This window comes from Dysidea avara, chromosome 6 (assembly GCF_963678975.1).
Source record: "Dysidea avara chromosome 6, odDysAvar1.4, whole genome shotgun sequence".
NCBI lineage: Eukaryota > Metazoa > Porifera > Demospongiae > Dictyoceratida > Dysideidae > Dysidea > Dysidea avara.
The window spans coordinates 34,326,698-34,341,307 of record NC_089277.1 but is presented as its reverse complement, the minus strand read 5'-3'; the positions used below and the strand labels follow the sequence as shown (position 1 = coordinate 34,341,307).

Genomic DNA, 14,610 nt, shown 5'->3' with positions numbered 1-14,610 from the left:
TGATCGCTTGATTAACTCTTGATCCCGGTCGTGTTTCAGCAGACGGTACTGAAGTGACTACCCCTTGCAGAACTTACTGTATAGCCTAAATATTTCGAGGGGGGAAAATTTTTGCTGATTTTGTGGTTTTGGGGTTATCAGCGAAATTTTTAGCCTTGAAATATTTAGACCTCCATAATACTATAATATCTATGATATAGTCTAACACATTTTGGGAGTGTTTGCAATCCGCGAAAAAAATTTTTTTAGCAACATTGCTCGACCTCGAAATATTTGCCCCTTGAAATATCTAGGCTATCGAACGGTAATTTTCTTCAGGCACAGGAGCTTGTTGCCTTCAGTATAAGCACCTGCACCTAAAAAAATTAGACCACACGCTTCAAACAAAAGTGTTGCTTACATTTGTACATAGAATCGTATATATTTTTTTGGTGTGTAGCTAAACATTGTACAATTTCATTAGTGTACAGACAGTACAATTACTTACACAACTGACAGTAAAACAGATGGATTAAAAACTGTACTTGTAAGAGTGTCAAACAAATATATTTTTGTTTGTACAAATTACATCAGGTACACTTCACATGTCCTCCACACTCCATTTGTATGTAACTTCTGCCATAGCAACTTTGTTGGCTTCCCTGGCAAATCTGCTCTGTTCAAACCTGTTTGACTGGTCAATACCATCCCATCTGTAACCAGGCTTGATACCAAACCTGTTTGTTGGGTACGACCCCTTGTAAGTTGGCCTCTCTAAAGAGACATTATTACAGGTAAAACAATAGATGGTATCGTAATCCTAACCTTTCTTTGGCTTCTTTCTGCCGTGACTGTCAGTCACAACATTCTTCTTAGCTTTCTTCTTCTTCATATACTCCAACATGGGGTCATCTTCTCTGTCTCTTGCTTTCGACATATTCTCAAGGTCCTCATCATCTTTATGACATGCTAAAGGTTTAGACATCTCATGAAGATCATCAACAACTTTGTCATGAGCCATACAAGTTTGTGCCACCCTATAAGATAAAGTGTAATGACAGGTACAGTATGTAGGCCTACACTAGTGTTGCCAGATGATTGCTCCAAATGTTAATGTGAAAAAATAAATTTGTTCATAAATTCAATGGTCACCCTCCAAAAAAGCTTGTACTAAGCCCACATATTATAAATAGGTGAATCTCATGGGTTAGTTAGGTGGATCTCTTGGAAAAAAGAAGATCGCAGCCTGAGCATGCTTAAAGTTCATAGATTATTTCAGGTTCACAAACAACACAAAAAAGTTTATAAATCTATGAACTTTACTCAGAACAGGGCAACACTAGCCTACATTTGTGTTTTAATATATCCCATATGCACCAAGAGTTTTCAGAAACCTGTTTTATGAAATGCAAGCCTTTAGAACTTGACAGTTTAGATTTCTCAATTCAAGAATCCACCATGAAATGGGAAACATCTGTGTCAGAGATTGCTTAAGCAATGGTGTCATTCTGTGATAGCTACACCAAACTATGTTGGGGAGAGTGTGTAAAATACTCTAACAAAACAATCAGCCAATATTTGACTATCAAACAATATGGTAGTACTGTTCAAGTAGGAATTGCTCCAAAAGTGACACTCATCACCTAAAGTTCTGCCTTTAAAAATCATTCTAGAGGCATCTTACATGACAAAATCACCTTTGCACAATAATATTAGTCCATCTAACATGAAACACAGCAATCAAGAAAACATTTACCAGTGACCAAATATAGAATTCTAAGTGTCAAAACTTGAAATTTTGTCTGCTTCACTCCCTGACCATGGTCCCAAGCCTAGAGGTCAAACAAAGCACCATGTGGCCACCATTTTACGCCACAATAGCAAACTCACCAGTGGGCAGTGCCTCTTGGGGCTTTGATGAGTGTGTTCTCTCTGCATTTTGTCTTTCCTTTTATCTTCAATCAGGTTGGTTGTTTTCTACTTCAAGCATCAAAACCATATCTAGGCATTAACTTTCTATATCAACACTTTCTTTCAGCAGCATATTCAGATGGCACAGAATTATTTCAGAACTGGAAGTGCTTGGCTGACTTGAGATACTCTAATACAACAGTCGCTCTCATACAATTAACGGTATAATATTCTAATGGAGTAGTCACAAGTTACACTGTGCTACAAATAAAGTTACACAAACTTATATTTTAAAAATTTGTAAGTTTAAAAATGAAGTTGGTATCTATGCAAAAAAAGTAGCGAAACAAGAGATGAATGATGGTAATACTGCATAGCTTGGTGGGAAAGTCCCTACTTTGGCATGTTAGTTATAACAAATTTTGTGCAATGCCAAAGTAGGTGAGCTATGCTGTAATACCATCATTCATACTTTCCATCCCTACCAGACTATGAGTGAAGTTGATTGTCACCCTTACCCTCTTCCCCACTCATAAAAATGTTCACCTTGTCCACTTTTTCCAACTTGGGGTAAATTCTTCTACCATGTTTATCACTATACACAGTGTCAGCTTCCTTGCCCAACATGGAGGGGTCCATGTCCTTCAGCTCCCTCTCTCTCCTTTGCCTCATCTCATCATTCTCTGCCCTCGATACTTTACTGGTCTGTAGTCCTGCCCTACCACCTGGAGAAAGTGTAGTGTAACATGTACACAATGTCACTGGATAATAGAGTGATTGTATTCATCTAGGAAGCCTACCAGTGAGTTATTTAACACTAATTCGATCAGGAAGCCGCCATTATTGGCAGTGACCAGAGCTGTACAAGCCATAGTCTAAATTGGTTATCACCCAAATCCACAGTATCTTCGCTATTTTAGAGACCTGAGGAATGGCACATAATCACCTTGGGCGAAGATACCTCGATTTGTGTGATAACCTACACTTAGAAATTTAACATATAATGGCTGTTCTATTAGAGCATCTCCATATCAAAGATTCAGTTCATCTACAAACATGTACTGCAACTATTATACTGAATAATCAACACAGGCTGCACACGCACGCACGCACGCATGCACGCACGCACACACGCACGCACGCACGCACACACGCACGCACGCACGCACACACACACACACACCCACACATACACACAAAGCCAACAACAGCCCTGCAAAATAGAGTAATTGCCGATCAACAAAGCAAGCTGTACATGTGCAAAACACAGCTATTGCCGCCAAGCAAACCAGTACTGGGATGCTTGTACACCACTCAGGTACTTGAATCTTGTGCAGACAAATTGTACTGGGGCAGGGGTAGTAACCTGTCCAGAGGTCGTGGAGCTCGAAGTTCCCAACACCATTAAATGAGACAAGGACAGTTGAGCATTTGCTTTACCAGTAAACACCAGGTACCCATTGAGGTTACAGCTGGGTGGGCTCCCCAGTTGACACCAGGCCACCTAGTTCTCAATATACAGCTGGGTAGACTGAGTAAAGTTTCTTGTTTAAGTAAACACTAACACAGTACACACAGTACACACATACACACGCCATACCAGTAGACATTGTTGATCTCTTGTGATGGTTACTAGTGATCACTTCAGTTGGTCTGCTAACTCTATCCTGATCATGTCTCCTCCTAACTGGACTGGACCTCCTCCTATCACCTGATGGATGATAAGGGATTGTGTCTTTACTACAGATTATTGTCAAATTTATAAATCACGAAACATGCTACACTTTCGAGGACTGTAATACAGTGGAACTTCAGTTATCCAGACCCCACTTAACTGGATTCTCGGTTAACTAAACTACAGAAATGACTGCTCTATTAGAGTACTGACTGTTCTATTAAGGTAGTTGAAAACACTGATATTTAGAAATTTTTCTTTATGCTATTTTAAGGTTATTTATACACAGTTTCAGAGATATGGACTTATGAACCACCCCTGGTCCCAAGGGGTTCAGATAACTGAGGTTTCACTGTACACACGTACCACAAAATCTTGTTCATCAAAAGTTGTACTTGTGAAGCTCAGAAAGTTTATAATTTCATGCCATTTTGAAAATTTTAGGCTGTTAACTTAAGAGTGTTTTGATGGTACAAAGGTGATACTTCAGTGGCCACCATTTCAAACATCATCTCCTACATCATGCTAGTTACTTTCAAACACAAATAAGGTGTACTTTGTGACTTAACAGTAGCAGCTACGTACCTTTCTAATGAGACCACCTCATTATAGTTTCTAGTCAGTAAAGACTCACTGAGTGGTCATCTTTCTAAGACACCACCTCCTTATACTGATCACTTCTAGTAGGTACAGCTTTGGAAGATCTTACAGTATTTCTTAGGTCAATATGTAGGTGGTCCTTCTATTGAAATCTCAAGTTCTCAAACATAGCCAATACAAGGTGAATATTTTGCACTACTAACAATTTCCTTATCATCAGTTGGATGTCTCCTGGGAGGACTGGGGTCAGAGTCACTTCTCCTAGTACAGATCAGTACATTAGTTATCAGTGATATAATATACTAACTGGTGAGCTGGTCTCTCTGGACTAAGATCAGAGTCTGAATTGTGTTCCTCTTGTCTTCTACCATCGTCTGTCTTCACTCTGATAACAATACATGAAATAGATGTACCGTATGTTATAGTTATATTCCGTTATGAGGGTGATATCATTGTTATTACACGAGTCCGAGGCGGAGCAGAGAACGAGTGTAATAGTAATGATATCATCCGAGTACACGGGATCTAACTATTTGATATCCCAGTGCCCGGGAGTGTGCAAAAGTTTACGGATAGTAAATTAAGTTCTAGTTTGAGTAAATTGAGTTCCTGTCACTGTGTTCAAGATTTCGTCCGAATAGTGTGGAGATTCAACTTCGTAGCTACAATGGAGACCCTGCATACTGCCTACAAACTGTAGAGAAGGGCGGTGTTACGAAGCAGCAGTTCCAAGTATGATTCGCCTTCGTCAGAGGTTGGCGTGGTGGTGTCGTGTGGCGTGCAAGAGGAAAAAAGATCAACAAGTGGCTACCATAGTCCGAAATAGAACGATGAAGCTACAGGTTATTGAAAGAAGTTAGTTCTTCACCATAGTGATCGTTGGGACTGATTGCTGGAGCAAAAATCGGTACAGACTGTTTTTGACATTAGTTAAATTATTGTATTGGTATTGTAGCATTACTGTATAAAGCATTATCTGTTTTCTTGTAAGATTTAGCAGGTGTAAGTGTTGTATTGGCATGTTTTGTATTAACAATTCCTTATTTGGATCTTTATTCTATTGGTAAACAATACCATTCATGGTTATTATGATGTCACGAACAAGACTGAGTGGCTCCACAACAGGGTGATAAGTTAGTTATCACTGAGTGATAACTAATATATCATACAGTAGCAGCACCGCTCTGTCTAGCTGTATGGTAGTTATAATCCAGCGCGGCACTTTGACACTCCCACACACTGGGATTTAATTATCCATATTAAAGAGGGGCTCAAATACACACCGGGTACTTCGTCCCAAACCACAGAATGCACGTGTGGGTACGTATAGATGCTGGGGTACCAAAAACTAGGCTATAATTCTAATAAACGCCGGAGTTGTGTGCTGTACAAGGGTTTATATACTGGATAAACACACTACACCTCGTATTTCATTGCTGCAAAGTGAAGATTCCAAACTGTTCAGTCGATTATATACATAAGTACTCTCAGCACCACTTTGTCCACAATCACCCTTTGCCTTGTGTGCTCTAAGAAATAAATGGCTGTGCTTGAATAGACGTCATGCTCGCTTACATTCCGGGTCCAAAATCCCTTATAGGAAATAAACGTCCGGGCTTTTATACGGATAAATATGGTACATTGTTAAAGAACTTGTCTATGGCTCTACCTAGGGATCACAAAGTGAATGATCGAGATCCTCTAATAGAGCAAGAATATGCATTGGGTGACTGTTTTATTTGGGTAAGTAAGAGAAGTAAAGTGGTAACTGAATACACCTCTGTAGTAGGAGTCATTACACTTTTCCACAGAAAAAAAATTACAATATCTTCTACTGACTGACTTCCACTTATTAATATATTATGCTTTTCTTTATTCTGTAGCTTACAATGGCTATGGCTAAAAGCTTTTTTTTGTCATTGCTAGATGTTGCGTCTACCCAACAGGTGCCCTTTTGGTATACCCCCAAGGCCTGTTAATACAGGGATGGTAGACCTGTCATTTACTACTAACCTGTGGCCACCTCTAAGATCATAATCTGAACCATGTCGATGTCCTCTGTCTTCCTGTCTATCCTTTGTGTCTTCTGTAATTCTAAACACATGGACAATACAAAAGGGATTACATACATGTTGTATTAGTAAGACTTCACTTCATACCTGTGTGACTTGTGTCCAGTTCTCTCAGGACTAAGATCAGAATCTGAATCATGTCGATGTCCTCTTCCTTGTGGTCTAGTTTGGTGATCTATACTACAAACACAAAACATGAAACATTATGTAACATTCTAACAATATGTGTGTATACATACAATACCAATGTATGGTCTGAACATATTTATATACAGTGTATACAGTAGTATGATCACTCTAATAGGACATTTATCATTCACTTATATAGCACCACACATATGTATGTACCCCCCCCCCCCCCCACATCCCAACACACACACACACACACCGATTCATGCATACTTCTCTTCTTTGCTTCCCAGTAATCGCGTTACGTGGCTTTAAGGTAGGCTATATATGATGCGCTGCCGGTGCACACCTGGTTTACTGGCAATGGTCATGACACAGCTATATAGACACAAACCGAGGACCTATTGGAGTTTGTATGTGACCTTGACATTGTAACAAGCCCACCAAGCCTAAGTGCAGATTTAAAATGTTATTCCCTGCAGACTTGCAAAAACCTCTGCAAATAGTGCAAAGTCACCAGTGTACCAAGTGACATCATCAGCTAGCACCCTAGGCTCAGCACACGGTAACCTAACCTAATGATCACCATCAACAGCATAGTCAACTAATTGCTATTGCCCAGGGGTCACCACAAGAAGGTACTGACTGACATGGTGTTAAAAATACTTACCGTACTTAAGATATGCAACACCACAGAGCACATATGTGACCTACCGAACAAAAACCTGACTTGTTTACATTTTTGTGTAATTCACTTTATGACTTTTTTTTCTCTAGAGAGAAAAACCAATGGGATAGCTTTATCTGGTAAGTGCTTTTGAAGTTATAGTGTTGTTATAGTGATAGACAACAAAAAGAGCAAAACAATTAATTTGCATAGTACCTAATATGGGGAAAACAACTATAGGCATTTGTTTAATCAATCACATGTCTGGAGTTCAGCAGGCAACAGAGTTGTCCCCCCCCCCCCCGTATGTGTGTCATTCTATTCACCATGAAGAATTCATCAAGGTTTAGTTAATACATTGATGTTATTAAGTGATAGGGTAGTTCAAGCTTACTGCAATGCAACCAAACACACATAACTCTTGTTCGTTTGATGGTACAGACACGAAACTAAGATATTATTACATTTCATGAAGAGGCAAATCCATTGGTATATGTGACTGGATCTGCAAAAAAGGGACATGATCACACAAGCCTAAATTTACAGTATAAAGCATTGAATACACTGGGTGAAGTACTTGTGTATCATATTATTGAAAAAATTCTGTAAAATTTTTAATCACTCTTTCTTAGTGACGGAAGGTATTAACAATAAAAACCTGGATATCATCTTATTCGCCTGCTCAAGAGAAGTTAAAAATCATTGCACTAGACCAAAGGATACGTAAGTCATGAGCTTTTTTTTAAATTTTTTTTTTACATCATGTCGAAGGGATCATACGCAATCGACTTTTCTTCATGAATTTTGCTTTTCTATACAGTGAAGAAGGGTAAGTAAAGGAAAAACTTTATTCCCCTGTTCATGGCGAACACGATAGTGAAAATTGTAGCTCCATACTTCAATCCGTTAGTAAGTTACAATCGTTTTTGTAAGCGCTTGTAATTTATTTTCCCTATACTTGCTGTACAAATTAATTGTTCTGTCGTTGCTACTTTGTAGGGCTGTAACTCCCAAAGTTATTGGCATATGAAGCTGAAACTGTGCTTGTGGGTACACTTGGCTAAGTAGACTATAAATATTTAATAAACAGGAATTTGAAAGAAATGTGATTATTTCCTGTTTTCGCAGATCCAGTCACATATTATATATTTCAATTCAAGTCTCGTTTTATACGGATAGAGCAACATTGCCACCATAGAGGACATGTAACCAAAAACTCCACAACAATTCCTGTACCACTACAATTGTATACACCATACACAAATGTATGTATCCATTGTTAAGCACATGTGTTTATAGAAAACTTTTGTAAACATCGTACTATTTGTTAGGTGCATGTACCTAATATATAATTAAGGTGTGTATAACACAGAATCACTATGTTGTAAGAGTAGTTTGTAGTCACCATGTCAGTGTATGTCCCCATCTGTAGGTGAAATCCTTTGTGATGAACAAGAATATCATAATCCAGAAGGTGATTTGTTGTATACATAGTAAAGGGAGACTAAGTGCTCGAGGAGACAATGACTTTCCATTTTTTTTCCAGTGTGTAGTTTCATCTCATGTTGAGCCTCTCATTGGACCATGTACACTTATCAGCCATATATGGTTAATAACAAGAAATGTGTAGTATGTGCTTAGCAAAATTAATAATATGCGATCCCACAAATACAAAGAATACAATTATTTCTTACCATTAACTTCCTCCACTTTGACAGCAAAGGGGTTCACACCATGATATCGATCTTGTTCTAGTTTACCAACTTTAAGGATGACACCAAGACACTCCAATACCACAGTGACCGCTTGGTTGACTGGACTAACAAAATGTCATACAGTGTACCAATCACTCCCAGTCTGACCAGGTACCTACAACACCAGTACATGAAGGATGGGATGACACACACACTATCAAACAGTATGGTTGTACCGTTTAGTAGGGTTATCCCCTAAAGTGATGCACGTCACTAAAAACCATCATGGAAATATCATAAGCAGCAAAAATCACTTCAACTATTTGAGGTACTTACGGACAGTAGCACCAGACAGCAACTAACCTGTGCTTTAAAACAATTGCCATGCCCCCCTTAAACAATCAGAATGCACCATGACAATTATCTAGCTTCGTAGGAAATCAAGGCATTGTGCCACTTGTTGAAAGTGTTTCGGGCTGATCTGAAAGCTTGTTTGGGCTTAGTTTCACCTAACCAATACTGCCTCATCATCGTCAGGGGAAACTGAGGCTGTTTTTTTTTTGGGTAATGTTATTTCATGGGCCATGTCTACTCCTTTGTGGTCCCCATTATACACAGTAAATGGATTAGTACTATTCCTTAAAGGTGATGTTTGTCACGTAAAATGTCTCTAGGATAATTTTTAAAGGTGGGATTTTGGGTGGCACACGACATTTTCAAGGCGATCCCTACTTAAACAAGTTTAAGGAAAATTTCAAAAAATTTAAGTTCAATTAGGGATCATAGGAAAAAAAAGTAAGCAAACAAGGTAGGTCACCTACACCCACAGATATACTAGTGAACATTTAATTCCTAATTCAGTCTGTACCCCAAGACCAAGACTGAATTAGGGATTAAATGTTCACTAGTATATCTGCAGGTGTAGGCAACCTCCCTTGTTTCCCTACTTTTTTTTCTATGATCTCTAATTGAACTTAAAGTTTTCCTTAAGTTTTTTTTTTTTTTTTAAACTTTTTTGTAACATTATTATGACTGGTGAACCCATGCATACTGCATCAAAAGAAAGGATGGTGCTAGAGTAAATGTTTTCATCTGAATGTGCACCCCAGCTATCAAATGCTGCTTCGAAAGTGCAGTGGCTATTGCGGTTCGCTTTCAGCTATGTTCGGCCCGTTACACAGCAATACAGACGAAAAACAGTAGAAGAAAGTGCCTCTGCAACAATTCCAGACACCACGAAATATGACGATTCGCGTGTCCTCAACTATCAATTACTGTCTTGAAAGTGCAGCGGCAATTACACTTTGCTTTCAGCTATGTTTAACCCATTACACAGCGTTACAAGCGAAGAAAAGTGTTAGAATCGTCTATGAAATCAGTCCAGTCACCATGGAAAATACAAATGATTCCCATTTACAAACGTACTGTAGGGAAGCCATGCATTGCGCTACCACGAATCGTCACCTTGGGTTGTCTGAAAAGAAATGGGACACAAAGAAGGACAAAGGTAAGTCCATGATGCGTGCATAGTATGTACTGTGGTATGCCAAAATACACGTCTCGGGACAAAGCAATGTCGAACAGTGAAAAAATAAAGCCCATAGCTTTAGTCGTTATTGAATTATGCTTGCCTGAAGGCATCAGGCAGGCGGGTGGGCAGCAGGCAGGCAGGCAGTTAGTCATTAAAAATCCCATTGAATTAAAAAAAAAAAAACTTTTGTAACAATTTATTGGAAGCCTTTAAGGGTCATACTGAAGGCACTTTCGGGCTTGGTTATACCTAACCAATACTGCCAAGGTTCCAGGATGGAGTTGTGAAGCTGGTTTTTGGGTGATTTTTTATTATATATAATATTTTTTGGCTAGGAAAACCCAAATCTCCATGATCCCTAATATACAGTACTACCGTACTGTATGATGGCACTACCGTACCATTTGATAGTAAGACTTCACTTCATACTAGTGCTGTATACCTACAAAGTTTCTGTCATCAGTTGGTTGCTTACCAGTAATTGGCAATGACAGTTAATTGGTTGTGTGTAGTAAAGTGATATTGGCAGACTTAATATGTACTCAACAAGCCTGCTGGAGGGTTTAGGGTGTACCAAGGTGACCATCAACATCTTGTCTTGCAATAACAGTTATTACAATCACATATTTACAAATGTATTGAGGTTATGTTATGATGTTAACACTTGTCAGCAGGGGTAATTTATGGTTTACCAAGTGGGTGGGAAAAACCAGTTTAAAGGCTTCTTAAACAGTTATTGGCTAACCTATACAACACTGGTTAATAACCAGTAGCACTACTTCATACCTGTGTGACTTGTGTCCAGTTCTCTCTGGACTAAAATCATAATCTGAATCATGTTGATGTCCTCTTCCTTGTGGTCTAGTTTGGTGATCTACATTTTGTTTACTACAAACACAAAATACAGAACCTATTAAAGTGTACAGAAAGTATACATACCAATACATGGTCTACTATTGTACAGTCTAAATGGTGATATGATCATCCTAATAGAACATACAACTAATGTTTACATTCACTTTACAGCATGCATGCTTGTACACACACACGCACGCACGCACGCACACACACACATACACGCTGCACATTGTTGGTGCTCACATACGTAATAGAGGTTCCACTATGGACTATTTATTTGGTTGTTTCAATACAGTGGAATCTCAATTATCTGAACACCGATTAACTGAATGCTCAATTATCCGAACATCAGATCGACTAGTATTTTGTCAACAAGTGTATGTTTTATTAGAGTAGTTGAGCAAAGATCTGCAAATGTATGGATATTTGATTATACGTATTTCTTGATTATATGAATACCCTCTACCCCAATTATTTTGGAAAATCAAGGTTCCACTGTACGCAGTCACTGATAGTACACAATGTTAGATACTGAGTGTCATGTAGCTCAAGAAGGGGAGTATGACAGACAAATCTGATTATGAATAGACACTGATTTACTAGCAATGCATGATCATGGCACAGCCACATGGAAGCCATAGGACCCATTGGAGTTTCAGCAGTAGTATGTGACTCTGGCATTGTGACAAGCCTAGTGTAAATTTAAGATGTTATATCCTGAAGGTTTATAAAACTTTGCAAATTTAAAGCACTAGGTTGGTGTATGCCACGTGGCATCGTCAAGTGGCAACTTAGGCCTGGGCTCAGCACATAGTAATCTCCAACCTCACGACTGTCATTAATACCATAGCCAGTAAATAGCCATTACCATGGGTAACCACAAGGAGGTACTGATGGGCATAGTGTTAAATAATAATAAAAACACCTACTCCCACATACATACACACACACATCACCACGTCTGACACACAAACATCACTATGTCTGACACACAAACATCACTATGTCTGACACACAAACATCACTATGTCTGACACACACACACACGCATGCGCACACACACACACACGTACAGACACAAAAACATACTCATGTGATTTGTGTTGGTTTTTGTCTGGACTGAGATCAGAGTCAAAATCATGTCGGTAACTCATCTTGTTACCATGGTGACTATCAACATTAGGCTTGTAATCCTGAGGGGAGGAGGGCAGGTTTTCTTCTTTGACTTCTTGTTTGACAAGTGGCCGCCATTTTGCCTTCATTAAAGAAAGAAAAAAAGACAAAAAAATGACCTCACCCTATATTGGTCTAACTAGCTGCATACCTCTTGGCTAACTCGAGATATACAGTACTCTAATACTACAGTCACTCTAATACTACAGTCACTCTAATGCAACAGTCACTCTAATGCAACAGTCATGTATGATATTCTAATAGAACAGTCACAAATTACACTGTAGCTAGCTGCATGTGCTACAACTAAAAACTAAACAAACTATAGTGGAATCTGTCCAAAGCGGTCACCTCTGGGCCAGAAATATTTAAGTCTTTATAGAGAGATGGCTGCCCAACTAAATATCCTACATAAAACAGCCATAGGTCACAAACAAAGGTTCCAGGGACTTAATGCTTTAGATACAATACACCACTTACGTAGCTGACAGAAAAATCAGAAAAGAGCTAGAAGCTAGGCAGTGCCAGTCAGTGGAGACAGTGCAAGCATTATCAGCTGATTGAGCTGACTAGACTTCCTCGGGGTGAAGGAAAAGCGGTAAGCTTTAATTAGAATTATACGAAGAATGGAGTGGGCATGAGCTTATCTATACTGTAAGCTATCTATACTGTATGTATATAACATTTCTTTGTGTTACAGAAGTGAGTACAGAAGTATGAAGTAGTACAGCTAGTTTACTCACCATAATGGCTGTAGGCTGTAGCTGGCCACATTGTGAGAGGAATTTTGTATAGCGAAGTGCTGTTTGGGACTGCTGAAGTTGGCTGTTATATATATGTGTTAAGAGGTGATTGCTTAATGCAAACTATTTTTGTACAAACTGATTGGGAATCAGTTGGGACTGTAGTCATGTGGCTGTTATGCTGAGGTGACCGCCCAACTCAGGTGACCATTAAGGGAGGTTCCACTGTAGTATTTTTTTAAAAACGTGAATATAAAAATGAAGTAGGATCTATACAATGAAAAGTAGTGAAACAAGAGATGAATGATGATATTACAGCATAGCTCAGTGGGAAAGTCCCTACTTTGGCACATTAGCTATAAAATTAGTTTGCTCAATGCCAAAGTAGGGACTTTCCCATTGAGCTATGCTGTAATACCACCATTCATCTCTTGTTTCACTACCTTTTATTGCATAGATCCCTACGCCATTTTTAAATTAAAATACTAGTTATTGCATACATACAGTAAACATATTGTAAATATTGTATACACACACATACATGCGCTGGTTTCTCTCTGGACTGAGGTCAGAGTCAGAATCATATTGGTGACTCTTCTTGTTACCATCGTTACTGTCAATATCAGGCTTGTAATCCTGAGGGGAGGAGGGTGGGGGTTCTTCTTAGACTTCTTGTTTGACAAGTGGCCGCCATTTTGCCTTCATTTCCATCTCCTTCTGTTCATCACGATACTCTACAGTCACACAATACAACATCAAAATATCATATTATGTACAGTATACAGAGTGGAGTCTGATAATAGTAGGCTAGCTCATTGGAAAAAGAGTTTGTTTGGTGTATGTATTTTAATTTGTTGATCCCAGTAAATTAAATTAATAAACTTACTCTACCTGAGATACGTAACATTACAGAGCACATATTGTAAATGTTGTGTCCTCACCAACAATGATGGGTGTGTCTGATTCACTGTCGTCACTTGATTGGACAGATTTCTTCCAATCAGCATCATCATCTAAGACAACAACAGTCTTTTTCTTCTCCACCTTCTTCCTTTTCTTTTTATCCTTCCCTCCTCCTCCTCCTGAGAGGTAATTCTTGAGGCAGTCTTGTTTGGACGTCATCTCAACATGTTCTAATGGTACCTGTTAATAGTCACATTTCTCACAACATGGGAATATTGTATACTACATGTACAACTTTTAAAGGAATGTATTGTCACACAAATTCCAACATGTACTATACAGTATTCATGTCACTTCATATCATAGGACACAGTTCTGTTAGATAGCACAAACTAAAATTAATATTGAAATTACTGTAAGCAGACAATGTGCCTACCTGCTAAATTCATAAAGTCATTATTCACTCTATAGTGGTTTAGATATGAATGACCTTCAAAAACAAAACTGTGAGAGTACACATCCATAAAATTCCTAAAAAAAACTTGAGGAGTGTAGCAGTATCAATAGTGATCACATCGGTAGAGGAATGGTGACCACCAGCTAGGTCTCAAAATGGAGGAGGACAATGATTGAAGACAAGTATTAGGGATAGTATAAAATACCTTTGGCCTGTGC

General features: G+C 38.7%; 1 protein-coding gene across 4 annotated transcripts; it reads right to left on the bottom strand.

Moving 5' to 3' along the window:
• Positions 1-424: 424 nt before the first annotated feature.
• Positions 425-14,326, bottom strand: LOC136257841 (BUD13 homolog). 4 transcript variants are annotated; one of them, XM_066051152.1, is made up of 11 exons: positions 13,974-14,326; positions 13,574-13,766; positions 12,206-12,372; positions 6,325-6,417; positions 6,179-6,259; positions 4,473-4,550; positions 4,151-4,426; positions 3,491-3,601; positions 2,437-2,615; positions 805-1,016; positions 425-753 (listed from the first exon to the last, which is right to left on the bottom strand). In XM_066051152.1, the coding sequence occupies exons 3-7, from the start codon at positions 12,268-12,270 to the stop codon at positions 4,327-4,329; spliced, it is 417 nt and encodes a 138-aa protein (XP_065907224.1). In that variant the 5' UTR covers positions 12,271-12,372; positions 13,574-13,766; positions 13,974-14,326; the 3' UTR covers positions 425-753; positions 805-1,016; positions 2,437-2,615; positions 3,491-3,601; positions 4,151-4,326. The 4 variants fall into 4 exon arrangements, with proteins under 4 accessions (XP_065907224.1, XP_065907225.1, XP_065907223.1 ...); XM_066051153.1 differs by lacking the exon at positions 2,437-2,615; XM_066051154.1 differs by lacking the exons at positions 425-753; positions 805-1,016; positions 2,437-2,615; ... (1 more) ...; positions 4,151-4,426; positions 4,473-4,550 and adding an exon at positions 4,779-5,694.
• Positions 14,327-14,610: the final 284 nt, after the last annotated feature.

What these genes read in the sequence shown, in the direction of transcription:
- LOC136257841 (XM_066051151.1), bottom strand. Translation starts at nt 2,477, where the DNA reads ATGGTAGAAGAATTTACCCCAAGTTGGAAAAAGTGGACAAG. An exon ending in AGTTGGAAAAAGTGGACAAG is followed by an intron (nt 1,017 to 2,436) that starts GTGAACATTTTT and finishes TTTATCTTATAG; the next exon opens with GGTGGCACAAACTTGTATGG. An exon ending in CAGAAAGAAGCCAAAGAAAG is followed by an intron (nt 754 to 804) that starts GTTAGGATTACG and finishes ATGTCTCTTTAG; the next exon opens with AGAGGCCAACTTACAAGGGG.